The 27585-nt window shown below is 39.0% G+C and overlaps 2 protein-coding genes across 4 annotated transcripts in view; one reads left to right on the forward strand and one right to left on the reverse strand.

The window, feature by feature from the left end:
• The window catches only part of LOC139947434 (uncharacterized), a 36131-nt gene extending 26888 nt beyond the window's left edge, over positions 1-9243 (forward strand). For all 3 annotated transcript variants that reach the window (XM_071945455.1, XM_071945529.1, XM_071945378.1), the window contains 9 exons: positions 96-171; positions 824-1007; positions 1781-1972; positions 2400-2531; positions 3168-3222; positions 3505-3648; positions 4310-4459; positions 4729-4803; positions 6397-9243. In XM_071945455.1, coding sequence (XP_071801556.1) covers positions 96-171; positions 824-1007; positions 1781-1972; positions 2400-2531; positions 3168-3222; positions 3505-3648; positions 4310-4459; positions 4729-4803; positions 6397-6518 — 1130 coding nt within the window. In that variant the 3' untranslated portion in view covers positions 6519-9243. The remainder of the gene's footprint in view (positions 1-95; positions 172-823; positions 1008-1780; positions 1973-2399; positions 2532-3167; positions 3223-3504; positions 3649-4309; positions 4460-4728; positions 4804-6396) is intronic.
• A 661-nt stretch (positions 9244-9904) lies between these two features.
• LOC139947633 (follicle-stimulating hormone receptor-like) overlaps positions 9905-27585 on the reverse strand; it is an 80566-nt gene continuing 62885 nt past the window's right edge. The window contains exons 2-9 of the mRNA XM_071945615.1: positions 21037-21108; positions 20322-20396; positions 19153-19227; positions 18771-18845; positions 18289-18363; positions 16196-16264; positions 15437-15508; positions 9905-15252 (exon numbers count right to left, since the gene is read on the reverse strand). Coding sequence (XP_071801716.1) covers positions 13029-15252; positions 15437-15508; positions 16196-16264; positions 18289-18363; positions 18771-18845; positions 19153-19227; positions 20322-20396; positions 21037-21108 — 2737 coding nt within the window. The 3' untranslated portion in view covers positions 9905-13028. The remainder of the gene's footprint in view (positions 15253-15436; positions 15509-16195; positions 16265-18288; positions 18364-18770; positions 18846-19152; positions 19228-20321; positions 20397-21036; positions 21109-27585) is intronic.

Genomic DNA, 27585 nt, shown 5'->3' on the forward strand with positions numbered 1-27585 from the left:
TTTGCATTTGACAGAATTTTCTAAGATACGAAATGTTTCATTTCATTTATAATTTGGAGGGTTAATACTTTCTGTATTCCTATTTTGGTTGTTAGCATCCGTGTTGACAAGGGGTAAAACGAAAAAGAAGAAAGGAGACCCAACTAGTGAGATTCAGGCAGCAATACACAGGTAATACAAACCAAGGCAGAAACAAAAAATGCAGAAATTAGTTTTGCTTGTGGACTGTCAGTGTTCAAGTTCGTTTATTTATTTATATGTTTAAACATCCAACAGAGCAAGCGAGTGTTTAAAATGTTTGATTGCCAAACAAGTTTTTCTAGGTGTTTTTTTTTAACATAATTATATTACATAATAAACCATAAGGGAAACTGACTGGGTTTATTTTTAAATGACTTTGGGTTGAACAAAGAAAAATTGACTAGAGCGGGATTTGAACCAACGACCTCCGGTTTAACGTGCCGGCGCTCTACCAACTGAGCTATTTAGCCCTATGTTGGTGGTCTCCCAACATAGGGCTAGATAGCTCAGTTTGTAGAGCGCCGGCACGTTAAACTGGAGGTCGTTGGTTCAAATCTCGCTCTAGTCAATTTTTTCTTGTTCAACCCAAAATCATAATTATATTACCTGACAAATAATCACTCAAACAATTGTTTTATTGTTAATATACATATAAGTAAATGTTAAAAATAAAAAAATCCAAGTGTCTTTAAGAATCTACCTTTTTGTGCAATGGTTACAAGAATTTGCCATGGTGCCCAACGATACCCTCGAAGCTTCCTATTCTATGATGCAACATTTTTCGAATGGTCTTTACCGACAGACTTGCAAGTAACAAGAGCAGCTATTTCAGTTTGATGATTGAATGCTTCGTTCAGAACATCAAGGAGAAAGACTCCAGGGATAAGCCAGGCGTCTTGGTCCGCAATATCCGTCAGTTCATGAGTGGAATGAAGAACTACCTGTTTAACCGCCGAGAGCCTGATGTGGATGAAGCTATGGATAAGGTGAATTTTTTTTTTCAAGGATTCCTTTTTTTTTATTTAGAAGTAAAATAAAAATTCCAATTAAAAAGCAGTACGACATTGGCAACTTAGTAGTGCAGAAAAAAAATTCACACATGAAACCCCACTCGGTGCAACTTGGGGTATACCCGATTAAAAAAAGGTCGGGTGTTTATGTACATCAGAAGCTTTCTATTTATATATATTTGATAATAAGTCTGGCAGCTGGTTCTACATCGATCATGTCGGCCGGATATCGCTATGAAGGGGGAAATGTTTATTATCAGTAAATGATATCCGTCTACAGTGTGACTTGCCTTATGTAAAAACGGAATGCTCTGCAGTTTAAGTGGTGTTTGAAGCTTTGCATGGTGTGAAGGATAAGAATAAATAATAGTAAACTTGTTGGTACAACCATGTAAAATTTCTCTTTTTCGGGACTGCTGGCTCTGAAAAAAGGCTGGTTTGGTCTTGAGGCTTCGAACAGTAAACTCTGCTTGTCTTCAGGAGAAAAGGAAAACAAAATGATCAGAAGTTTTTCTTGGATTGAGGGGTGGGGGGGGGATTCTGAACGACTCATTTTGTTTTCCATCCAATCATCTCGGTCATTCCACAAACTCAGGGTATGATGCATCTGTCTTCTGAGAAAAAACTCTGTCGAAGTTGAACTATTTTTCAAACTGCTGTTTGAGAGACTGATAATACAAGACGCATGAAATCCAAAATATATCTGAGACTCATAGTCATAAGTTGTAGTCTTTTTCTCCACTGTACAGTACTACAACCTGACCATGGCTGAACTGGATGCCATCGTAGAGGGCGCTATTCATCATTACATCTTACTACCCCTCAAGACCGAGATCTATAAGTGTTTCATCTCAGATCAGAAGGAGTCTGGTTCCCTGGAAGAACTGGATCACAATATACAACTGGCTAGGGCCAAGACACCAGAGGAATTGGGAATAAAGGTACCAGACTAAGCTCAGTAGTAACACAGAGTAAATTTGATTTCTTTTTTACACTATATTTTCATAGGTGTTAAAGTTGCATCAAGGATAAAGAATATTGTTTTGGTTTAACTCATAACACCGGTGTGTTTAAATCACTGTAAACTCAGTACTTGTGAAAGAAAGTCTACAGGCATATTACTTGGGCAGGAGTCAAACCTACATGTAACTAGCTATTGTAAGACATCTGCTCTAGAATTCCAAAGTCATTGGTTCGAACCCTACCAGAGTAATTTTACCATGATTTTCCTTTTCATGGTTTAATGTTATAGTTTTTTATAGTAAAGCGCCTGGGATAATTTTTGCAATGGATTTGGCGCTATGCAAATGTGTTATTTTATTATTATTATATTTTGATGATTCTTATTTAATTGGGAACCCCCTCCAGGCCAACTACATTCCGCCAGAGAGTGGTACACTAGAGAAGTTTCGTCAATATTTCCGCCTTATGGAGGAGGCCTACTCACCAATCAAGAAATTGGAGCATCTTCTGAACATTGTGCGAACTATCTATGAGACGGTAAGATTTATTGCAATCATTGTGTGAGGAGCTGCTCTTCACTGTGGGTGGCTGGCTGCTGTTATTAAATAGCGATCAGTTTAAAAAAAATCATGTGCATTTGTATGTCCTGACAGCTGGAAACCTTTAAAGGGTTTGGGTACTTTTTGTGGGACACAAAACACAACGTCCACAGATTTACATTAACTTGCATGGTTTGAAGATAATGATGGTAGAAAGCTTCCCTTAAAATAATACGTGCTGAGGCGCTTTAGTTTTTGAGAAATGATAAGCGATAGAGACAAAAAATTGTTTTTAGCATGTATAACATATTTACTTGCACTGGTTTTTTCGTGACTCTCCTGAAAACATCTCTCTGTGATTTTCACTTGTTTTTCTCAAAAACTTGATGACCAATGACGCTAAAGTTTCTAGAGGTAAATTACACTACATATACAGTGTAGCTTCATTCACAGTGAGCAGGGATTCATAACATGGCAAAAAAAAAAAAAAAAAAAAAAAGGTATCAAAACCCTTTAAAAAAGAACAAATCAAGTGTTGCCCAGGAAAACAGAATTACAATAATAGCCTTCTTCTGTTGTGTTTTTAATTCAACTTTAAGATGAAGCCAATTTTCATGTCATTCTTTTTCTGCAGGTTAAAGATAAGAATTCCAGTCGAGAGGAGTCTGTTCAGTCCATGGGAGCTGATGGTAAGCTTAAACAAAGTTTCTCTTTTCAAAATACGATATTGCCAATCATGAGAGGGCTGACCAGCCACTTCAAGATAAGGGCTACCCTTAAATGATCGGGTCTTAAATCCTTGTCGATGTTTCTTGTGCAATGTTTGCATCTTTTTGATAACTTTTTGATATTTGTGGTGCTTTTGGAACTTGTTTGAGCAAGCATTGTAACTTTTTCTTGTTGGAAAGTAGTAAAGTTTCTTTATGTCTTATGTCTTAATTGTTATTCTGTGCTTCTCTATTTTATTATAGATTTCTTGCCAATGTTCATCTATGTGCTGGTTCAATGCGAGGCTGTGAATATCGAGGTTGAGGCTGACTACATGTGGGGTACCTTGGAACCCTCAATGCTGTCTGGAGAGGGAGGCTATTACCTCACTACCCTTAGCAGTGCAAGTGAGTCACTTCACCCTTGAGGGTGCCGCAGTATGGGTCAAGGTCGAGTGCACACATTTAGTCAACTACTGACCTGCAATGTACATGCACAGTGACACACTCACATTGACTCCTTTTCAAGTCAAGTCAACCATCGGTTCCACGTATTCAATACTCCATTGCCCTCCGCCTTTTCGCTATAGTGCACTGGTCCCCCTCTGTGCTTTACACCTGTTAGCATGGAACAGGCTATCGGGACCAAGGAAAAAAACCATGGTCATGAGGCTTGTTCCAAATGGTCGACCACTGTTGTCGACCAAATAGTAAAAACAAATTTTTTTTTTTTTATTTTACATGCAAGTCGCCAGACACACAAGGCCTGAAGGCCACTTCAAGGTGTTGGCTACAATTATTTTTGTCCAGAGGCCTATGCCACCTACTCCTAGGGCTGAAAAAGGGTTACCCCTTTTACAGTCCATACGGATGTAGGCTTGGGTATCATCAGTCCGAAGCCTGGCCGGTAGAGCAGAAAGCACTACCTCATTAATAATAACCTCATTGTTGAGCTGAGTAGATTTGCTGAGCTAATTTTTGATTAGTTTGTTTTGTTTTGAATTAAACAATCAAGACAATCAGTCAGCTCAAGATGTTTTTTCTTTTGTTTTTCTTCCATTTTTTACAGTTTGCGTCTTGAAGCAGTTTGAGTCTGAGAATAATTTTACCGAGACGAAGGGATTCCTTTCCATCATGGTTGCTGCTAGTGGCAAGAATGACAATCATATCGTCCATAAGGCACTCCCTGTCTTACCGGGAATGAATGCAGTGGATGTCTGTAAGTTATGCTACTCTACCTCAAACATGTTCATGACCAAGTTTTGAATTCTTAAACATTTTTGTACAAAGTTCTGTATACTCAAGATATTTTAACTTTTTTTCACGACGATGCATTTCTGTATATAGCATCTTTTTAAAAAAGAAATTATGGGTTTGGAAAAATGGTGGTGATCATTTTATTATAGACCTTTCTTAAATGCCAATTGGAAGTCTTACTAGACAGCTCTCTCTCTGATTTTTATGATTCACTGTTTTTTTACTTTACAGGTCGGATTCTAGCCCATAAGATGAAAATTGATAATGCACATCAGTACCAACTGTACTTGCTCTCAGGAGACCAAGGTATGAATACGAAGCGAGTTATGTGACTCGGACAACACCAAACTCACTTTTTTTTCTAATTGTGGCACAAACAACACTGCTTGTTTCCAGATACTTGGCTTAGTTTTCTTTCTTGTATGCAATCCTGCTTTGTTCCTTATCTTCAAAACTCCTTCCTCATTGTTGTTATTATACCGCTTTTATTTTAGTTTTATATTATTTTTCTGGTCCTCTTTATGTTAGATTGTAAATTTTTTGTTTGTTTGTTGCTTTTATTTTTGCTGTTATTTCTTCCATTTTGTATTTGTCAGGCATTTCAAACAAGCCTTTCTGGCTTCTGTAAATGCCCCCATATTGGCTTGCTCCATAACCATCACATTATATTTTTGCATTTCATTTTCATGAAAGAATTTCTTGACCTGTTCTTGACTGTCTTTGACTTAAATAATTGTACTTAATTTGTTTATTATTCTCCTTTTTCACCTTATAAAGAAAATAAATGTTGTTTGAATTGAATTGAAATTGAAGAAATGAGTTCTCTGTATGCAGCGGTCAGCACCCCCCCTTGCAGTGATTATCACCTGAACAGAGCATGCCATATTATTGTTATGCGTTACATTTGTACACATTGATTGAGAATAAGGCGGTATCCGAATTGGCGTCTACAGCTACGGCTACGGCTGTTGCTAAGGGTGTTGTTAAGGACCTCCTGTTACTTCAACGCAGGATGACAAGGAAATTTAACTGTAGCCCTAGCTGTAGCCGCCAATTTGGACACCTCCTAATTTTCTAGAATTACTCTGATATTGCCATGTGGTCAATTGGTCTGATCCTGGTCGAACGTGTATTTGATTATTCGTGTATTTGTTTGTTTATTTGTTAAGAGGATCTTGCCAACAAGGAAAATTAGCAGCGCTCCCATATGGGGGAATCAGCCAATCTCTCTCATACAAACATTGTTTTTTGCGCCTATGATTATGAATCGCACAAATCAAGATATTGTGACTCTGTATACTGTGAAAGAGGCGGTTAGCTTGGTAGGATTTGAACCCACAACCTTGTGGTTGCAAGTCCGGCAGTCTAACCACTTGACCACAATGTTTTCAGGTTCAATTTACACCTGTTGAGTGAAGGAGGTGATCGGGCATTTGAGTACGCTGCTCTAAAACTATTGAATAATCTCCATCCTTGTTAACGTTACCTATGTGATTCCTTCTTGATCTGTTTGTGTAATTTGTGTTTCTTTTTCTCGGCATTTGTTTGGGTTTATTGTAATGCGCAGTAATATAGGTATTGCACAGTATAAGTGTTTGTAAAATTATTATTATCATTAATAATATATTCTGAACCCAATGCAATTAATTTTTCATTTTTGTATTTATTGTAAAGTAGTATATTGAACTATGCGAATGTAGGTGTTTCGCAATATAAATGCCCATAATATTATTATTAATTATTCAATCTGAACCCAGTACAATATAGGCCTACAATGTTTGTATTTATAGTTATGCGCAGTAGAGTATATCCATATAGGTGTGCGCAATATAAATGTCCAAAATATTATTTTTATTAAGTATACAATCTAAACCCACTACAATATTTTTTCCATTTCAGAGATGCCGATAGGCGACAGTGACTGCCCGCTGCAGATGAAGGAAGAGATTGAAGCGAACCAGAAGCGGGCGTGTTTCTTTGGGTACAAGATAGAAAACCAAACCATCAAGTGGTTCACGTAGTATTTGGAGTTATGAGCTACGACAGACTGTATGGAAACAACTAAAAGAACACAAATTATAAGGGCAGGGTTTCAACCTTACCCAGTGCTATCTGATTTCATGGTAATGGATCGTCATGTAGTGGTGATTAGGCCTTGGCGACTGGTGGAATTTACTACTCAACTAGTCGCACCTCCAATAACGTCGACACTCCTCACGACTAATTTTTATTGCCTAAATCCCTAAATTCACTCTGAAAGGATTGAAGGATTGTGTCACTGATGGCTAAGTGTGTTTCGTAAGTAAATTATGTTGTGAATAGTCGTGAGCGACACAATTGGTTCATCAAACAGGTAGTCGCGACTGTTTTAGTAGTAGTTAAAACTTTCTTTAGTAGTCATGGCAGCACGATTATCGAGTAGTTGGAAAGGGTAGTCCTGACTTGACTAAACAATCAATAGTCTTGACTTTGACACTGGTCGCACTAGTTGCCCAGGTTTAGTGGAAATTACCGTTTCAACTAAAGGAGTTCTCAATTTGCCGAGACCAGGACACCTCTTATTTTTTTATTGATAAGCGTCCGGTAGGTTCTGCTTCATGTAGTTCCTTATGCTGCAAGTTTACTGAGCTTGACGTTTGTGGAACAACTATGGTTTGTATGTCCTGCTCATGAACATAAGTGGCTTGACCAACCACTTTGGGACTCGAACCCACTCTCTCATACTACGCCAGAACTCAAGTCCACAGTGCCTTTACTTGAACCATTCAGTCGTTGCAGTGACGCTCAAACAAACTGAGGTAATTGTCAACTTACCATTGAGGATGGTGTAACAGTGACTTCTTTTAGAGACATCTTTGATGGTGTTAAGAAACGGTTGGAGACCCAACAAAACTGAATGCAATAATTAACCAAAGAGTGTAATAAGACTGAATGCAGAGTACATGTAGTACATGTATATGAAGCCAGACAGCTGAACAGGGGGGAAACTAGGGCCCATTTTCATGGTTCTCCCTGCAAGCCCTCTCTGGTGCTGTTGGAACCGACTCATGGGGTGAAGCTGAGGGGAAAAACGATGTTGAGCTATGTTGGTGTCCTGAGGAGAGATGCTGGGGCAGAGACCACAACAGAGTTGGCTGCCCAGATACAGGTTCAGGGAAGATTGCAGACGCCGCCGGGGATCCTGCCTGTGGGCGACATGATAGATTGCTTTAATACTGCAGAATTCTGCATAAACAAAAGAAAACAGTGCTCGTGGCATTGCTTACTGAGGTATATAATTATGTGGTTGCAGTCGCCCACCTACAGTATGCGGTCTCATAAACATTATTGTGCAAACAAAATAGATTTAGATAGTTTGTTTAATCTGTCAACTATTTGATGTAGAAAATCTTGAGTTGCAAATGGGTGGGTTGCATAAACAGTGCCAATCAACTTGCTAATAATAGAAAATATGCAAAATGATTTAATTTGGCACTTGAAATTGTCATGATAACCAGGTCTGAAAGACTAAAGAATTTAAATTATTGATCGAAGCACCAATAGGTCATCCCAATAGAGTGGACTTATCGAGTAGTTTGGGTAGTTCTGTAAATTAAATACTTCAATCTGAAATGAAATTATGTAAATTTTTAATTATATATATAACTTCCGAATTAAGTCATTTTGGACATGTGACTTGAAAAGCAGTATTTAAACCAAAGAATATGTAAATAGAAAACATACTCTAGAACATTTGTTTATAATAAAGTGGGTGGATTAGGGGATTTGAGTTTGTTTTTAGAAAGAAATATGTAAAGAATTACTATTTTCTCATTTTTACATTCAAAAGCAGGACCAGATGTTACTCGGGCGAGAACTATCAAACACACATTTTTAAAAACAAACACAAGGCGAGGATGGCTGTACATCATTCTGTCGAGCAATACTGAGCTAATCTAAACGTGGTGTGCGAATAAATGGTTTGGGCAGTTGATGTGGCCGAGTTGCAGAAGAGGCTGATTCTTTAATAGATGTAAAGACACTGAGCCTCTAGAACTGCAAAGGTCGTGGGTTCGCATCCCACCCGAGTGATTTGCCTGTGATTTGTTTCGCAGCGCTTGGGAAAGTACTGAGTACACAGTGCTAACACACATCGGTGTGTATGGTTACAGCCAAAATGAATAGGCTGATTCTTGTCACTGAAGTCAACGGCCATCGCTTGGGTCGGCCATCGTTTGCTTTAAATAAAGGAACACGTTGCCTTGGATCGGTCGAGTTGGTCTGTGAAAAGCGTTCTGTAACCGTTTGTTATCAAATCGATATGGTTAGAAAGATGTTGTAAAAGTAGATTACAATTATCTACACACAATTAATATGCCTCGAAATTGCGTGGTTTTCTTTTTCCTCGTCGACTAACACGGTCGGCCATTTTTGGGAGTCAAATTTTTGACTCCCATAAATGGCCGACCGTGTTAGTTCGCGACCTAAAATGAAAACCGTGCAATTTTGAGTGATACTTGTGTGGATCATTACATTCTTCTGTTAAAACATCTTTCTAACCATATGCATTTCATAACAACGGTTTCAAACGTTTTTTATAGACTAACTCGACCGATCCAAAGCAACGTGTTCCTTTAACTCTCTAAAAATTAATCACTGATTTTGTTTTGAGGGCATACTCCTCTCTTATGTCAAGTTTACCTCGGCCAATGAGAAAGTCCAATTCTTGCCCTTAATTTTTAGGATCCAAAGTACAAATAAAATATATCATGATGAAGTTTTCCTGTGTGTTGTAAAGTTATTCCAATACAGTATTTCCAAATGAGTGAGTGCGCATTCTTTTTTCGCATTGCAAGTATCCAAAACCAGTAATGGACTTACAATCGCACATCTCCGGAAAACCAGTCAAGGCGCGTACCAAAAAACAATGGTGACACAACAAATGGTTTTGTTCGGTAACAGGTGAAGATAAAGACTAGTGGAACGGATGGGTTTTCAAGTCTCTTTTGAAGATATTCAAATAAGTTGTTTGGTGTAGTGTGGCAGTCAGCTTATTTCAAAATGGCAGGTGCATCATTGGCAAAGGCACGCTGACCATAGCGAGAGGTTCTAAACCTTGGTTGAGCTAACAAGAAGTGGAAGATCTTAGAACGCGACCGCATGCCGCATGCAGCTTGCTTTGATTGAGATGAGCTCACTGAGAAACAGAGGAGCGGAGCTGTGTAGGATTTTGAGTACAAGGAGGCTGGTTCAAACCCCGCTCTAGTCAACTTTTTGTTCAACACAAAAATAACATATCTAGATACATGAACCAAAAGCATTATACAATAATTATGAACAAAGTATTGTTCATTACACGCTGAAAAGTTGACTAGCATGATGCTAAAAATGTTCAGTTCTCGGACACAATTTATGACTTGATGTGCATTTATTGTTCATTTCCAACTGTACTTTTTTTCGTGAAATATAATATATACTGAAGTTTGACTTTTTACTTTTGCTCTCGAATATGTACACAAACGTAAATACAATATGTACATGTTCTAACATAGTTTACAGTATATTCTAAGTTGCATTAACATATACTAAACCTAAAGATGCATTGCTCGTGATTTTTTCGAGAACGAGAAAAGCAGCTCGAACGAAGACTACATTATTTTTTTATGTGAAATAAAATCATCTTCACAATTTCTATTTACATGTTTTATACAATACAATACAAGTAAGCCGTTAATAAAAAAAACATTGAGAAAATAGAATTAGCTGTTGCAAACTGCTGCTTACCTACCAATCAAAAGAACATGGACGAATTATATGCAAAAATGAGTTAGGCCTAATGGCCTGATGATTTTGACCTTAAAGGCAGTGGACACTATTGGTAATTGTCAAAGACTAGTCTTCACAGTTAGTGTATTCCAACATATGCATAAAATAACAAACCTGTGAAAATTTGAACTCAATCGGTCGTCGAAGTTGCGAGATAATAATAAAAGAAAAAACACCCTTGTCACACAAAGTTGTGTGCTTTCAGATGCTTGATTTCGAGACCTCAAATTCTAAACTTGAGGTCTCGAAATCAAATTCGTGGAAAATTACTTCTTTTTTGAAAACTACGTCACTTCAGAGGGAGCCGTTTTTTACAATGTTTTATACTATCAACCTCTCCCCATTACTCGTTACCAACTAAGGTTTTATGCAAATAATTTTTTTGAGTAACTACCAATAGTGTCCACTGCCTTTAACAGACATTTTCTCGAAGGCTAAAATACGAAAATTTATTGGTACAAACTATAGTTGGTACAAACTAGTTGTATACAAAAATGGTTTCGAATATTTAAATACACATAATGATAAAAGATGTTTGCTTTGCAGCTGTTGATTGTCGGTTTCTAAAAGTCATTCAAACTTTGGGGCAACTGGTTTTAGTCTGGTTCAGTTGTTAAAATGTCTGACTCTTAAAGTATACTTGTTTTGTTTTATTTTTTATTTATTTATATATATACATATACAGGTAAAACGTCTAAAGCATTTTTTCAACTAATGATTGAATATTTTCCTTTTAATTCCATAACCTAAAGATGCTAAATTCTCGCTGAATCCTTTAAATTGATTTCATCATTGCGGGAGTTTGTAGCAATAGTACTTGAGATGATAATATAATTAGCTGTTACAAACTGACAACCAAAAAGACCTACGGTATAAATGCAAACAATGGTAAATGACGTTTTGATCCCGGCAGAGTCTGTCTCGAATGCAAAATGACAACTGAACAAACATGGACAGCCGTCGATTTCACCAAACTCTTCATAACTTAGGATTAATCTTAGGACCTAGGACGGGTCCCAACCCTGCACTGTAGCATGCAGACATTAAGATTAATCCTAAGTTAGGACGAGTTACTCGTCCTAACTCGAGATAGGATCATCCTAGCGTTTAGTGAAATCGACTGCAGGACACTTAGCTACCTGTTCAGGTTTGTGTTGTCTTTTAGCCTTCTATTCTAGAAAGACTCTGCTAGGGTCGAAACGTCAGGCCATTAGGCCTAACTATTATTTGCAACAATAATACTTGTCACTTATTCATATCTCCTGATCTCAATTCTATTCTAAGAAGTCTTCCCGATAAGCAAGTCTGCTCTGTAGGATTTGTGGCTTTTCATGATGTATTTAGATATTTTTTAAAACTAAACTTCATCCTTGCACTCGATTTTTCGCTCGATTTCACAAAGCACTATTAAAGATTGATCTTGAGATGAGTTGTCAGTATTGTCATGGACATTTGTGACGTCACACTTCATTGATACACATTGACGATCAATCTTAGCTCTTTGTTGAAACGGCCCCTGCCAGAAAGACGACGGTTAGAATAAAATAGACCAAACATTGGAGCAACAGAGATAACATGGTGTACCCGTAAACAAGCCGGTCAAATCAAAAATCTACACTTGTTTTTTTCCTTTCTGGTTGTTGCACGTCTTTTGCTAGGTTTATGCTCACACAAGGTTTCCCCGGTCATTTTTGCCAAATGGGTGGCCAATTTTGCATTCGTACTAAAAAAATAAACGGGAAAACCTAAAATTAAAAAAAGAAGAAAAAATTGCCTGCCACCCTTGTATTGAATCTGATACAGATAGAAATACTTTACAGAAAAGTGTAATGGATGCAAAAATCGAACAATCTTACGTCACCAACTATTTACATTTGTTGTTAAATTGTTACCGAACAACGGACATTGCATGTATAGGGCGACCAGGAACACGCTTTTTTAATGTCTTTCTATAGAGTAGATGGTCGCGCACTTGATCTGTCAGTTGCCCGGTTGGCCTAAGCCTTATAATTCCTCCCAAAAAATTACTTTATAAAAAGTTATCTTCTTATGGATGCCCATTAATGTCGCATAATGATTAACTAAAACGTAGCATCAAACAATAACTATATTTTGTTTATACCTCGAATCCATAATGGTGAGCAGACCATCTCACACACACCTTCCACAAATGAATTGAGAACTTGTAGTCGCAAATTAGGCTATAATATTTTGTACAATGAAGTGCTATTATTACAATTTTGACTCGGTACATAAAATTTACCGTTGTTCGGTCTTTTGTAACTCCTGCTATTTAGGCCAGCATCCTTGATGGCCAATGGACAGAAGGAATGTAAATTGTACATTTTAAAATCATCATTAAATACTTCAATATCACTGTGGATATGGAGCGCCCTCAAGTGTTTGTAAAAGTGTGTCCCCCTGTCTTTATCCGCAAGAACGGGTACTTGCTTTTTAGAACCAGTGATTTTATTGGACACAATATTTTAATTGGATATGTTTTGATTGGTCCACTGTGACGTCAAACTGTGACGTCACAACTTCGCATCGCATTCACATGATGTATGAACTGGGCTTCAGTTTGCACGTGATTTCATTAACCACCGATAGGTACCAGATTTCGTGCATTTCGTGGTTTCCAGATAGGCCTAATCGTTTGAAGATACTCAGCAAATAGTTCTATGATATGGTTTTCGTCGGGGCAGTCGTCTTATACACGCAATTGATTAAAGAGTAGTTTCGACGTCATCCGCTTTTGTTTGATTCATCTGTATCAACTTAGAATTGACGTCATGATCATTTGGAGCGCTCGTCACTGATTGGATACCACTGTCTGTCCGATTGCCATTGGTTAACGCTGCGTCCACGTCACCATTTCCAGCTACGTATGAAAGTAACGAGGAGCTTTCACGGTTGACTGGTTCCATGTCGACAAAGTTGTCGGACACACAGTGTTCGATGATAAGCGGATTGCCCGGTCGACACGGATTGAGATTGTCGTCCAGCTCAGTCTGGAACGGCTTAGGGGAGGGCTCCGGACGGTCACTGTTATGCTCTTCCGGTACTGGTGGTAACCCATCCAATATGTAGGAGTATTCATTTAATTTCTTGATGCCACCCGCCTTACTGCCTGTATTTGGTGAGTGGGAGACTTCCAACTGGTTTGAAATGCTGGTTTCCTCTGGGATTTGGTTTTGAAGAGAGGATCCCGGAGTGACTACAAACTGAAGCTCAATGTTCATTTTAGGGCTGTTATCCGGGCTCTCCTTGTCGAAAGACACCATAGATGGGCGAGCATCGCTGGTAATCTGCGTCATGACAGAAGCTGATGAACCCCTATGGGAGGAGCCCTTAGGGCACACGTCACGCATTGTAGTGGAGTTAACCTGGGACATTGAGCGGGGGCTGCTGGTATACGTCGGCCGGTACTTCATGGCGCGTTTCTCGCACATGCCGTGCTTTGCCAACAGGAGGAACAGATCACGTCGAAATGCTCTGGTGAAGATCGCATACAGGAAGGGATTGGCGCAGGAATTGATTGGATAGAACAAGACAATAAAGACTTTAGTTTGGTCGGTGGTGAGTAGGGCGTTCTTGCCGCCAAATATTGACGAGAGGCCGTTGATGGCGATTGGAGCCCAGCATGCCAAATCAGTAAAGATGAGGACCGCCATTCGCTTGGCTACTTTAGAATCTTTCCTTTGCATGGCAGAATGTGGATTCCTTACCGTAACGTACATCTTGATGTAACATGCGCAGATGACTATGAAGGCCAGTGCGTTAAACAACAGAATAAAAATGACGTATGCAACTGCGGCTGCGCTGTCTGTTTTCCTGACGTAGAAGGGCAGACACATGCTCGTAACGCCATACCCAGCCACACCCAAGAACGGCAACGAGGCTATTACAATTGCAAAGAACCAACCACCAAGCAAGATACGACCAGCCTGTCGTAATCGAATGCGTTTGTTTAAGTCTATCGCATAAATAATTGTGTACCAGCGCTCGATCGTCAGGACAGTTAGGGTAAAAACAGACAACTCGCTGGAGAACACCGATATGAAACCAGCTATCTTGCAGCCTGCACCGAACTGCCAGTCTATGGCGTAGTTGAAGTAGGCACCGAGAGTACGTACGTCTACGGCAGCAACCATCAAGAGGTAAATACCCATACAGAAATCAGCAAATGCCAAGTTGCACATGAGAAACTTAGGCACGGTCATCTTATGCCTGTACGCTATCAAGACGACCATCACAACAAGGTTACCTATCATAGCTGTACTCGCAATGAACCATACTATCACCCGTAAGAATGGATACCCCATGACGTCAGAGCAGGGATTGAACGGATCTGGTAGGGGTGAACAGTTAACTTTGGAGTAGTTCTTGGGGACAATGTCGTGACATGTGCTACCGTAAATGACATGCGTTACGTGTGGATCCACCACCTCTTCACGGAATCCCATATCGGACGTGTCGTCTGCACCGAAGGGTCCAATGAACGGTTCTCCCGTAACGGCCATGAGCGACTCGTTGTTTACTGGAATGAAGAAAGAATGGCCCATCGATGATTCCTTATTCGGGGGGACAACAGCACTCTGGATGTATTCATCCAGTATCTCTCGACTACCCCTCGGTATAGACGCCTCTCGGTTGTCTAAGAACTCAAAGGGCGAAGCAGAACGAACCGGCTGGCTGGTGCTTGTTGGACAGTCAACATCTTCCACCGCCTCTGTGATGTTGTGCATCTTAGCCATGTGTGTGTTCTCTGTGGTGTTATAGTAGAAAGCACAGCAATGGCTAAAGTAGTGCAGCTTAGCGGTGCTGATGCTCTGGAAACGAAATAATGGCGGGAAATGCTTGAGATTTGGCGTGCCCTGAATGTCCAACAAAGTGATGTCTTTCAAGCCCTTGGTTGGCAGCCTGCTGATGCTCGTGTCAGACAAATACCTGTACAAAAGAAAAAAACAGACGTTTAATATTAGTTCATTTTCAAAATTATATATCACAATATTCCCATTCCTCGACATGTTTTAATCAAACCTTCATTGTGGTGTTATTTGGAAAGTTTGGGTACAATGTATATCTTGCATTTTGGTTAATTTGTTAAGTTTCCAAAACTGGTTAAACTTACACCTCTCGAAGTCCCTCTATGCCGTCAAACATGTTGTCATCCACCTCAGAAATGGGATTGTTGGACAAGATTCTGTATGCAAAGAAATGAGCAGAAGTCAACCCAAGTTCAATAAACAATATTGTTTGTTGTCTGCAAAGAAAAGAACGATTCGATTGGATTCGACCCTTCCTCTTATAGACATAGACACCGGGCAAGCTCGGTGGTCTAGTGGTTAAGCCATGCACTGACGCCAGAGTACTGGGGTCGTGAGTTCGAATCCAGCCTGTATAGCCTTTGGAATGTTTGTGCCCACAGACTCGCTGGACAACACGGTGCCTTTGGTGCGCAGGGGGGGGGGGGGGGATACAGAAATTAAATCAAGAATTTGTTATTCAAACTTAAACGAAAAGACAGTACTGTAACAGAACTCCCCAAACTGGGTTAGATGATACCTTGTAATTAAGAAGTAACATTAACTGAACATAGCTATTGAAGTGCACTTTCAGCATTTAGGATTTAATGGAAAATACAGGTTTTTAATTAATTTTCATCTTATACAATGTCAGAGCACTAGATCGCCAGTAAGACACATAGATACAGATGATTTTAACAAAATAATTGCATCCGCCGATGACGTCACAAGATGACGTTCAAGATTGGCAATCAACTCCGGTCGTCGACGTCCGATCGGTTTTCAAATCGTTATTCGTGGTATAACCATCAAACAGCATAATAAATTGACCTGGAAAAGTAAAATGGCCTTTGGGTTGTACTTACAAGACCGTGATCTTAGCGCCGGCGAACACCCTGCCCGGAACAGTCGAGATGTCATTTCCTGAGAGGGTTCTGGAAAGAAATAGAAAATATTTATGAGGAAAAGAGGAAACGATCAGAGAATGGTTTACCCGCGGTGCCAGTGTCGTCGTAGGACATTCTGTCCCCCGGAGAAGGGTAATTACCATCGGCTGAGAGAGGTTGATTCAAAAGAGGGCGCTACACAGGGGGGGGGGCACACACGAAAGCTCTTTAAAAAGTTCATTAGAGCCCTGAAGCATTAAACGGTACTGCATTGTATTAAGGAATTAACGGTATACAAAACAAGAGATAGTGCTTCTGTTGCATTCAAATATGCAGGCTACCAGTCACATATTGTAAGGTTACATTGGATTTTGGCTGGTAACTTCATTCTGGTAAGCAACATTTTGTTTATCTATGGGTGTATAGTACTTTTGGTCATTAATCCACGTCATTGTCATGACCAAAAAGAAACTAACTAAGCTTACTTCTTTGTGTTTAATTTTTATTTTTCGTAATTTGTTATTATTCATTGGAACGGTTTGGCTTGTCCTGGTTGGGTTGACATCAACTCAGTTTCACCAAATCATTTCAATATTTCTTCGTTATCTTGACATTCCTGCATAAACAATGTCACACACAAAAATCGATATAATTACAGAAATGGCTGACAGTAAAACCTTTACCGGCAAGAAAAGGCCAAGAACAAGAAAAGGCCAAGAAAACACAAAACAATGGCATTTTGAGATACAACTACTGATAACTTATTCCATATACACATCAGATAGCTTCCAATTTAAAGGGAAGGTACACGTTTGGTAATTACTTAAAACAAGTATTAACTTAAGAACTGACTTGGTAACGAGCATTGGAGAGCTGTTGATAGTATAAAACATTGTGAGAAAACGGCTCCCTCTGAAGTATTGTAGTTTTTGAAAAAGAGGTAGTTTCTCACTAAAATAATAAAAGAATTTCTAGCTAGAAGTATTTTATTCCTATCTGAAAGCACACAAACAAGGGTGTCTTTTCTTTCATCATTTTCTCGCCACTTCGATGACCAATTGAGCCCAAATTTTCACAGGCTCGTTATTTTATGCTTATGATGGGATACACCAAGTGAGAACACTGGTCTTTGACAATTACCAAACGTGCACAGTGCCCTTAACACCAATTGGCGTTTTTAATGTAAAAATAAAAAATCATATTGCGTGTTAAACAAAAATATAATTGTAAAAGGTCCAGCGGATAAGTTGTGATATTAACAGGTTATTAACAGGTCGCATCCCAATCCATGGATTTCAGGAGCTGTTTCACAAATTCACTTCATCGCAAAAATTAGCGTTGTCGAGGTTCTTCTTTTTTATTCAAAGGAAAGTTTATGAATACCGAGTCCTTGGATCGATTCAAATAAGAATTAAAAAAAAAATACCTGCAGACGATTGTGTGATTTAGTAAGTTTTGTTCTCACTGAACCTTCAAGATGATGCATATAATATTATTCCGCTGGAATAGTGTAGCTACTTTAATTCAAGGATAGGGTCAATGTTTGGAAGTGACCCAAAAATAATTTTATCCGAAAGCTTACTGATGGTAATAGCAACCCCCGAATTAGTTCATCTGTAATGCCCCCGTTGATTGGAAATAAATCCAAAACATTTGAATAATGAGAAACGATTCACGCCATGAATCGTCCCTTAGATTTCTGAGAGTATGAGGACCGTTCGCGATTGCTTAGGCCAGAGATGCGGTTGGTACTCGGTGTCATTTCGCTAAATGAAACTATGGAGGATAAGACATTCGTGTGAAAATACTGTATCAGTTCCTTTGCCTATTTCTCATCAGCAAGCGGCAATGTATTTATCTGGAAGTTTAACAGGTGACTTTTATTGCATGTTGCAGTACGGATTTTGCCTATAAATCCACATTAAGTTGGCAAAATCGAAAGATAGCCTTACTCGTAAAGTTTAAACCTCGGCCAAAATAGTTGTTTTCGATTAATATTTTGGGATGACATTTTTTAAACAGGTCTTTAAGCCACTGATTATTATTATCATTAAAAAACCCTCCATACTTACAGTGTGTATATTTCGAACGAGAACGTGCTGAAACTGTACGGCTCCAGGGCATATATCTTGTTATCGGAAAATACTCTACATACAGAAAGAAACAAGAAGGGTGATATTTATTATTTAGGAATGTTTAAAACAATCGTATTAAGTGTTAAAGGGACTTTGGCAGAAAACAATAGTAAAGTATTACATTTGTCTTATACTGTACATCTCTACACACGTGCGCACCTTTCGGATCCGGTTTATTGTGTCCCGCTATTGTCGTCCTATTATTCCCTTTTCTAAAAAAATCACTTGCGGGGTCCAGCAGTCGATTTCACAAAACTCTTAAGACTAATCTTAGGACTTAGAATGAGTCCCAACACTGCACTGTAGCATGAGGACCTTAAGATTAATCCTAAGTTAAGACGAGTTACTCGTCCTAACTCGATATAAGACGAGTCCTAACTCTTTGCGAAATCGACCCCTGGTCTCGGAAGTTTACTTACAGTTTCTTGAGAGAGTTTTCGTTGACCAGTGACGTCAGATTGGGTATTCTTTCCAGACCACACTTTTCAAATGACCTGAACAAGAAAAAAAAACATAGACAGAAAAAAAGTTGAAAGAAAAGTGTGACGTAAAAGGTGTGATGTTTAGCACAGGCTTTCGCACTCTGCTGCAGCTATGGGTTAGATGGCAATAGCAGTTACGGTTTTTGAAGACTACATTATCTTGAAACAAGACAATTCCATATTCATAAATAAGCCCACAAAAACATTCGCGTTATGTGATTTTCGATGGATAAATTTTTAATTATATCAAATTAAGTCTGATCATTTTCTTTGGTTCTGATTAATTTTTAGTTACTGTCTGTTTCTTATTTATACTTACAAACTACTCAAGTGCGGCAGGTATCCAAAAACACCTTGGTCCAAGTTCTTCAAAAGTGGCGAGTGGGTCACATCACTAATTGGTGTAGAAGAGACAGAGAGAGCCGAGGATTAAAAACAAAATAAAAAGTAGACGTTTAGAACCACCCGCTACGACACAGTGATGCGCCCTCTATTGGTATCATCATGAGCGGCAATGGAGTCAGTTTGAAAAATGTTGATATATAAACATGAACAATTGGCATTAAGTGACATCGGTCCAAAAGGAGAAATTCTGATTACCCATCGTTCTGGAAATATCGGGTTTGGCCGTATCCAAGTAAGTTGGTATACTAAAACATATTTCGAGTAATTACAAATAGTGTCTAATGCCTTTAAACCAACCGAATTGTCCCAGACTCTACCAAACTCTTGGCCTCTTGTATAGAGAGAAGAAACTACCCATCACCCCGAAAGTTCCCTACAAAATTCCGGTGATTCCGAAAACAAAGATCACAATAATGGGGGATACACTATGATGCCACACATTGAGCACCATATACAAACAATACTTTCAACCTAATGGTTTTCCCGGTCAGTGTCAACAAAATACTCATTCAGTATTTAATACCTTGCTCATTTAATTTCGATTGAAAATGAATTTTTCATGACATCAGCATTCAACAATCAAACGGCTGTAATTCGACTGCAACAGTGAAGCATCGGTACAAAAAGAAGATGATTCAAATATCATTAAACTTTGAAAATGCCAGCTGGATGAGGCTGCTCAATCATTCAGTTTCTTCAATTATTTATTGTAAATAGGTTGTAGAATTCAATTGAAGAGTGGTGAAATTGTGGGTTTGGACACAGATAAATGAACAAATACTCACACGAACCTGCTGAATGCAAAGAACAAAATGTGTTCTCAAAAAGAAAAATATATGCTTCGTTGCGTTAGGGGGAAATGCGTGATTTTGAATGCGTGACAACGAACTTGAAAGATTTGTTTTTTGTTTTTTGTTCACCACCAAAATATTTTGCTATGAATGTGCGGAAGCTTTCCGTGTTAAACTCTGGCCGATGTATTGAAAATGTAAATCGAATGCAGACCGCTAGTATCAAGAGCTGGATTTATGAAGTTAGATTTGTGAAGAAATTAATGTATAAAGACCATAAATTATTACTTACATTCGTGTTACTTCGATTAAGTTATCGAACGTCCCGTGCTCAATAGTCCTCAGTTTCTCATTTTCTGTCAGAATTCTTGAAGTAAAATTAAATTCAAAATAAGTATATAATCAAGACATTATAATATCAATAATTGCATGCACTGTTCTTATAAATTTTCTCACAACCCCTTTCTGTTTAAGCCCAGCCCGTTGGCCACAATTCGATCAATCCATGTAAATGTGACTTGACATTTAAAGTATGACAGAAGAGGCATACTTTCATTAGTTCGCTTCCAAGAACAAGAACAAGATGCCCAAAGCGGCTACGTGTCCGAATTAATGACTTCACCAGTGCCTATATAGCAGGGACAAGGTTGTAGGTTGATACCCTCTTCACACACTTTCTCTTTGCAAATCTTAGCATTCATTTTTAGAAAGTTGTAATGTTCCACACAGGCTTTGTTACTCAAAATACCGAGTATCGAGAGGTACTAATACTTAGGTACATTTGAAGGTGAATATTCATAAATATTTGACAAAAATATGCCTGGGTCTGGTCCTTGACCGCCTCCGAGTGTTCCTGTGTTATACGCCACTGTAAGCAGCTAGAGCAGATTAAGTCATATAAAAGAACAAGTTAATAGCTCATTTCGGAGTCACCACTTTTTCCAATTTTTGTGGTTTTACTTAATGTATAGAAGCTATTCTAAAATAGCTATACTGTAGTTACTTACATGCTATTTAGGAGCGTCAAATTAACAAAGTCAGTAGCTGTCAATCTCTCAATGTTCGTTTCTGTGAGGTACCTGTATAGTAGATTTGAAAAAAATAACATCAAAATAAACTATAAAGTAAACTTGCGGCTACAACTATGTACTAAATCTCTTTTGATAGAGTGTTGCCTCTGTAAAGAGCCGGTTTGGCCTCGACGTCTCGAATTGTAGGCCTATACTCTGCTCGTATTCAGGAGGAAGCTGTATGACATCAAATTATATCAGTTTGGGGTATTTTTTATAAGTATCGAACCAATCATGAATACATTTTTCTCGATTTACATCTGGGGATTTCGACTTACAGCTGGGGAGCAGGGGCAATGGTTCTGGGTGGGCCATGGGTGTGGGGGAGTCTGTGCCGCCCCACCTCCACCTGCTGATAAGCCACTGCTTCAGAGCAGCCGCAACTTATATAATGAGAGTACACATGTATTCAACTTATTATAACTCTTTCAAGCTGTTAAATATGATTTTGTGAAACTAAAACTTGCATGTAAAGAGTAACGTATAGTAGGCCCTACCCTAGATTTTATGCAAAACTATAGTCGCCAGTTATAATATATCATTGCCACATTGCAATCGGGAATCCGGATATGATATTACTTTTCGGGCGTATTGGCGTAACAAAAGGGCGGGCGCGGGGCTGGAGCACACCCCACCCCACCCCCACCCCCACCAGCCGATGCTTAAAACCCTTGTCATCCCCCTTTCCCCCACCCAAACGAAATCAATAAAAAGGTACAATTGACTGGTTCAATACCGTACATCAAAATAGTCTCACTTTGCAAATAAAAGCCTCTTTTTTTTTTTGCCCCTACCCCACATCCCACTCCAAATGAAGACGTATGGTTACGCCAACATAGGCCTACTCGTCGGTCTACCCGACCCAGAACACACTGCAAACGACGCTGCGTGTTTGCAATATACAAGCAAACTCCCGGGTCAAAAAGGCACGGCTACTGACATTACGAGTGAATTTTGCGAAGTATAATGATCAATAATTCACATTGACATTTCAAACGCATCGATATCTCTCTCAAAGCCTCAAACTCCTCGATACAAGTGTCAAAAACATCATCCAAAACGCGAATTATGCGACGGGAGAAAATTGAATAAGTCTCGGTGAATTCATGCATTGAGTACAACTTAACAGCGGAAGCCTAAAAGTCATGTATAGACGGGATGGATGCTTCGACGAATCCCATGGGTGGAGTAGTGACTAAATTTGGCAGATGCGTTTACAAGCACGGCAGAGTTTGGTGACGACCGCCTTGCACTCACGCTACCCCCCTGGTCGTCAACCGTGGCGTCAACGCCAACGCTGCGTAGATGAACTCCTTGTAAAATAGAGACGAGATAAATTAGCCATGAAACACGCCGGGGCATGAGAAGGAAAACGACGGGTTGGGGATAAATGTGACGCTAAATGAGAGACGAGTGATAAGATGAGACGGGGCAGGTCCAGATGAAGGAGATGGGTGCCCTGGGGATTGAGTCGACGTCTCTACGTGTTCTCAAGTAAGATTGTACTAGGAAACAAAGATGCTAATGTGTCAATCAGCCTTTATTAGTTTGACGCCTCTGTCTTGGGCCAAATTTCCCCACCGTGTGATCGAAGGAGTATGCGGTAGTTTTCGTCGACGTCATGTTCCTGTTCAAGCATGTCCCCTAAATGCACAAGTAATTACACATTCTGAGAACATCTGACAGAGGCTACCCCTTCAAGATTTAGTTTGTCTAAACTGACTAGCAGTCATATACGAGATAAAAACACATGATTTAAAGGCAGTGGACACTATTGGTAATTGTCAAAGACTAGCCTTCACAGTTGGTGTATCTCAACATATGCATAATATAACAAACCTGTGAAAATTTGAGCTCAATCGGTCATCGAACTTGCGAGATAATAATTAAAGAAAAAATACCCTTGTCATACGAAGTTCGATACCTCAAGTTCTAAACTTGAGGTCTCGAAATCAAATTCAAGAAAAATTACTTCTTTCTCGAAAACTATGGCACTTCAAAGGGAGCTATTTCTCACAATGTTTTGTACCATCAACCTCTCCCCATTACTTGTCACCAAGAAAGGTTTTACGCTAATAATTATTTTGAGTAATTACCAATAGTGTCCACTGCCTTTAACCTTAACTACTACAATGATATTCATACATAGGTACGGGCCTGCATATGCTTCAGTTTGAATAAACTGTACATTTCTAATGGATCATTTCATGGGCACAAAGGCAATGGCCAGGGGCATGGAGGCATTTGCCTTCGTTGCATGAGTGAACTGGCCTGTCTAAGGCCTACAGTGCAAGAACAAACGATATGATTTATAAGAATTTTCAACTCAATTTCCGCTTTTGCGTTTGCTTTGGAGTACAACTAATATGAGGGCGCTTTGTACAGCTATTGACCCATACTATAGTTGTAACGTGTAGCATTGGTGCTCCACAGTAATTTAGAATATCTCTTGGGGAATTAAAAGAGAATGTTCTAGTTTGAACGAATTGGGAGAGCGTGTTTCTTGTCGTTAACATTACTGGAACTCGTGCAGGCTGCGAACGACTAGTCTTCATTCGTGTCACTGATCTAGACAGCATAAAGAGGCTGTGTGAAGGTTGTGTTTGTTTCAAATGGAAAATTCGAAAGTCAGTCCTTAATGGTATTATATACTGGAATAGTAAGATTATTTTTGTCTGACAGCTTACTGATTATGCGAAGTCCATATAAAACAATTTTCCAGTGACAAATTTTCCACTGAAATTAAGTCATTTTCGAGAAAACTGTATCTCTAAGAACCTTTAATTTGTTTTCTTCTTAAACCTGCAATAGCTGATTGCGGTTGTTTCGCCCAAAGCAAAGGACATTTACATATTTACTTACAAAACACCCAAGATAAAGCCTAAATCACAGATGTTTGAAGTAAAACAGTGACACTGTCTGCCGCTATAAGCTCCACAAATCCCGTATAATAGAATCCCATGCTCACAAAGCAAAAACGGAGATTTTATCATGTTTATCCCCACCCCCCTCTTCCTCCAACAAGAAATGTTTCCAGCAAAGTGACATTCTGGTTCAATTCCATGAAGTGTGATGAAGGATGGGCGATGGATAAAAGTGTCTAGGCCTACGGCAGACACATTCATTATCGACTATCTCAGATTACTCAGAAAACTCAAAATAAATGTGCGTATATATATAGCGTGGTTCAGGAGAATCTTTCCTTCATGCACTCATGTCGAAGTCAATTTTACACCCTTTTAGAAATCTAAACTTGAAATACCCCATTACATGAATCAATATTAAGGACTCGTTTGCGGGGGTGGAAGCCAGACAGTTGAACTGTAATTCTGGAAATCGTGGCTTTAAAAAAAAAGGCCACAAGCAATCGACCAGAATAATACCACAACGGGTAAACTTCGGGGAAATGAGGTTTTTAGTTTTAAATCTGCAATGGAACTGAATATATCAAATGGATCTTCTGTCTAGAAAATTGATTCTAGATTAGCCATTAGAATTTAACCCCGCAGACAGACAGCCCAACTCATAGCTCAACCCAGACTTTAAATGCAACAGTCTCTGATGCAACAATTAGTTTTGATCACGTGAGATTAAAACTCAATAAAACTATTTGAAAACAGTGAAAACACCTTTTTTTCAATGACTTTCACAAAGGTTTGTTGTTTTCACATATGTTGGGTTACATAGTACTGGTCTTTGACAATTACCAATGTGACACATGTGCTTTAAAGTAAAGTATTTTAAGAGGCAGCACGAAGTCGTAAAACTCAACATGGTTTGGACCAACTTGGTACAGGAAGTTCAAATCGTGCGAGACTTCCATAGTGTATTGCTTGTCATGAGTTTCCGATTATCCATTTTATCAATCTATAAAAGAGTGAGGGTTATTTTTCCATGCAAAACTTCAAACACCACTTACCAAGCCGGAGAATTCCGTTTTTTACATAAGGTAAGTCACACTGTAAATGGATATCATTTACTGATTGTAAACATTTCCCCCTTTCACAGCGATATCCGGCCGACATGATCGACGTAGAATCAGCTGCCAGACTTAATACCGAATACATATAAATAGAAAGCTTCCGATGTACATAAAACACGACCTTTTTCAATCGGGGATACCACAAGTTGCACTGAGTGGGCTTTGCAGAGCGCATTTTCGTCCTGCACTTGTAAGTTGCTACTGTCTTATGCCTTTCGATGGGAAATATTTGTTCTTTTAAATTAATTTAAAAAATGGAATCCTTACACACAAATCAGGAAAATTTATAAGAAAGGCAATTTTTAAGTGCAGGAATTTTTTTTTTCCTGAGCTGACTGAGCTAACCAGTGAGCGTGCGCGTATTCTTATTATAACTCTCGTCTTCACTGACTGTCACTAACTTCCTTTACGAGAAAACAAGATTGATAAAACGTAAGCAGAGAGCCATCCCCTATACTTGAAGACGCTCTCTGCGGTAATGCATCTTGAGGGAAGTCTAACATCCCCTACTTAAGACATCACTGATTGGTAATTACACAGATACGTCTTACCCCGGGGTTAACTCCTTTAACCCTACCCTTTAACTGGGTAAATTATTTCCCGGGAAAATGTTATTTCCCGGGAAATGTTTTGTAGTGTGAACAGATCGACTAACATTTCCCGGGAATTTCCCGGGAAATACCTGTAGTGTGAAAAGGACTTTAGAGGCATGATATGGGTGATTACCAGAAAAGGGGGTGATTACCAGAAAAGGGGGTGATTACCAGAAAGGGTCTACAAGGTAACCTCGCAAGAAATGGTATACGGATTATTTGAGGCACCGATTGACACATATTGGTAACTACTCGTCATAACTGTTAGTATACAAACTTACTTGGTAACAAGCACTGGAGAGATGTTGATAGTATAAAACATGTGAAAAGGGCTCCCTCTGGAGTAACGTATTTTTTTAAGAGAGGTAATTTCTCACTCAATATTAAAAGACTTCAGTCCTGAAGCCTTTTTAGGCATCTGAAAGCACACAAGTTTGTGCAATTTTTTTTTCCATTATAATCTATTGCAACTTAGATGACCAATTGAGTCAAAATTCTCACAGATTTGTTATTTTATATGCATACACCAAGTGATGAAAATACTGGTATTTGGCATTGCCATAGGTTTACAGGGGCGATTTCACTAGGAACTTATAGGACTAGTCCTAACTTAGGACTAGTCATAGTAGATATTAACAACTTATAAGGATATAGTCTAACATTAGGACAAGTTAGTCGTCCTAAATCGATATAAGACTAAGTGTGTTTCAATCAACACCACGCTGAGAAGATGCAAGTCAATTTTGTATACAATATTGCAACAAGACGTCGTGAAACAGTTATGTTTAAAAAATCTAAAGCACTTCCCAAAATTAAAGTGTAGTCCTCTTGAGAGTAAAGCTTTACGATATGTCCTGTACTAATTTGCGCAACGCGTCGTGGCCCAATGGGTGTGGCGTATACATAATGCACATAATCATTCCTGTTAGCAAAGCAAATAAATTGCCTTCCAATCCAATACACGAATACAAAAAAAAACGTGTAGTATTCTTCCTGCAGAACAGTAACTTAAAGGCAGTGGACACTATTGGTAATTACTCAAAATAATTATTAGCATAAAACCTTTCTTGGTGACGAGTAATGGGGAGAGGTTGTTGGTATAAAACATTGTGAGAAACGGCTCCCTCTGAAGTGCCATAGTTTTCGTGTGACAAGGGTGTTTTTTCTTTCATTATTATCTCGCAACTTCGATGACCGATTGAGCTAAAATTTTCACAGGTCAGTTATTTTATGCATATATTGAGATACACCAACTGTGAAGGCTAGTCTTTGACAACTACCAATAGTGTCCACTGCCTTTAATTCTTCGGGAAAACAAAAATGTAACCAACGATGAAGCACCGTACGCCACCAGATACAGTGAAGATTGAGCACATAATTGGATAGATAAGAAACATTGGTTTAGTGCTGAGAATCCATTGAGGGATGCAGTCACAACGATTCATTGTAAATCTGAAGAACTGGCTTTGGAATTAACTCTCCCCAAAGTAATCAGTAGATTTGACTTCAAACTGATTTCCCTCATCGGGGCTTGCTATGCGATACATCACGCTAAGTACCGTCCACTTTGGCGAAGAGACTTTGCCAATTGAAGAGGATGTTTTTCGCCTTCCCGGGTAAACAGGACCCTGATTTGTTACTAATTTATAAAAGTCTTGGATTGCAATTCAGTCGTAATGTTGTTCCTTTAAAACGCTTGAAACCGCAGTTTGGAGCGAGTTTAGAGTATAAGGCTAACTAATGGTCGACTGGTGATGGATCTTATTCAATCAACGCTGAGACCTAATAACCATCAACCAAAGACACCCCTGGACGACTTCTAGGCTTCATTACCCCCTCCAGGGAGATTGAGATTTATTTGATATTTATTTTTTTTAACTTTTTTAATCATCCGGTACTAAAAAAAATAAG

This window comes from Asterias amurensis, chromosome 1 (genome assembly GCF_032118995.1).
Source record: "Asterias amurensis chromosome 1, ASM3211899v1".
NCBI classification, from domain to species: Eukaryota; Metazoa; Echinodermata; class Asteroidea; order Forcipulatida; family Asteriidae; genus Asterias; species Asterias amurensis.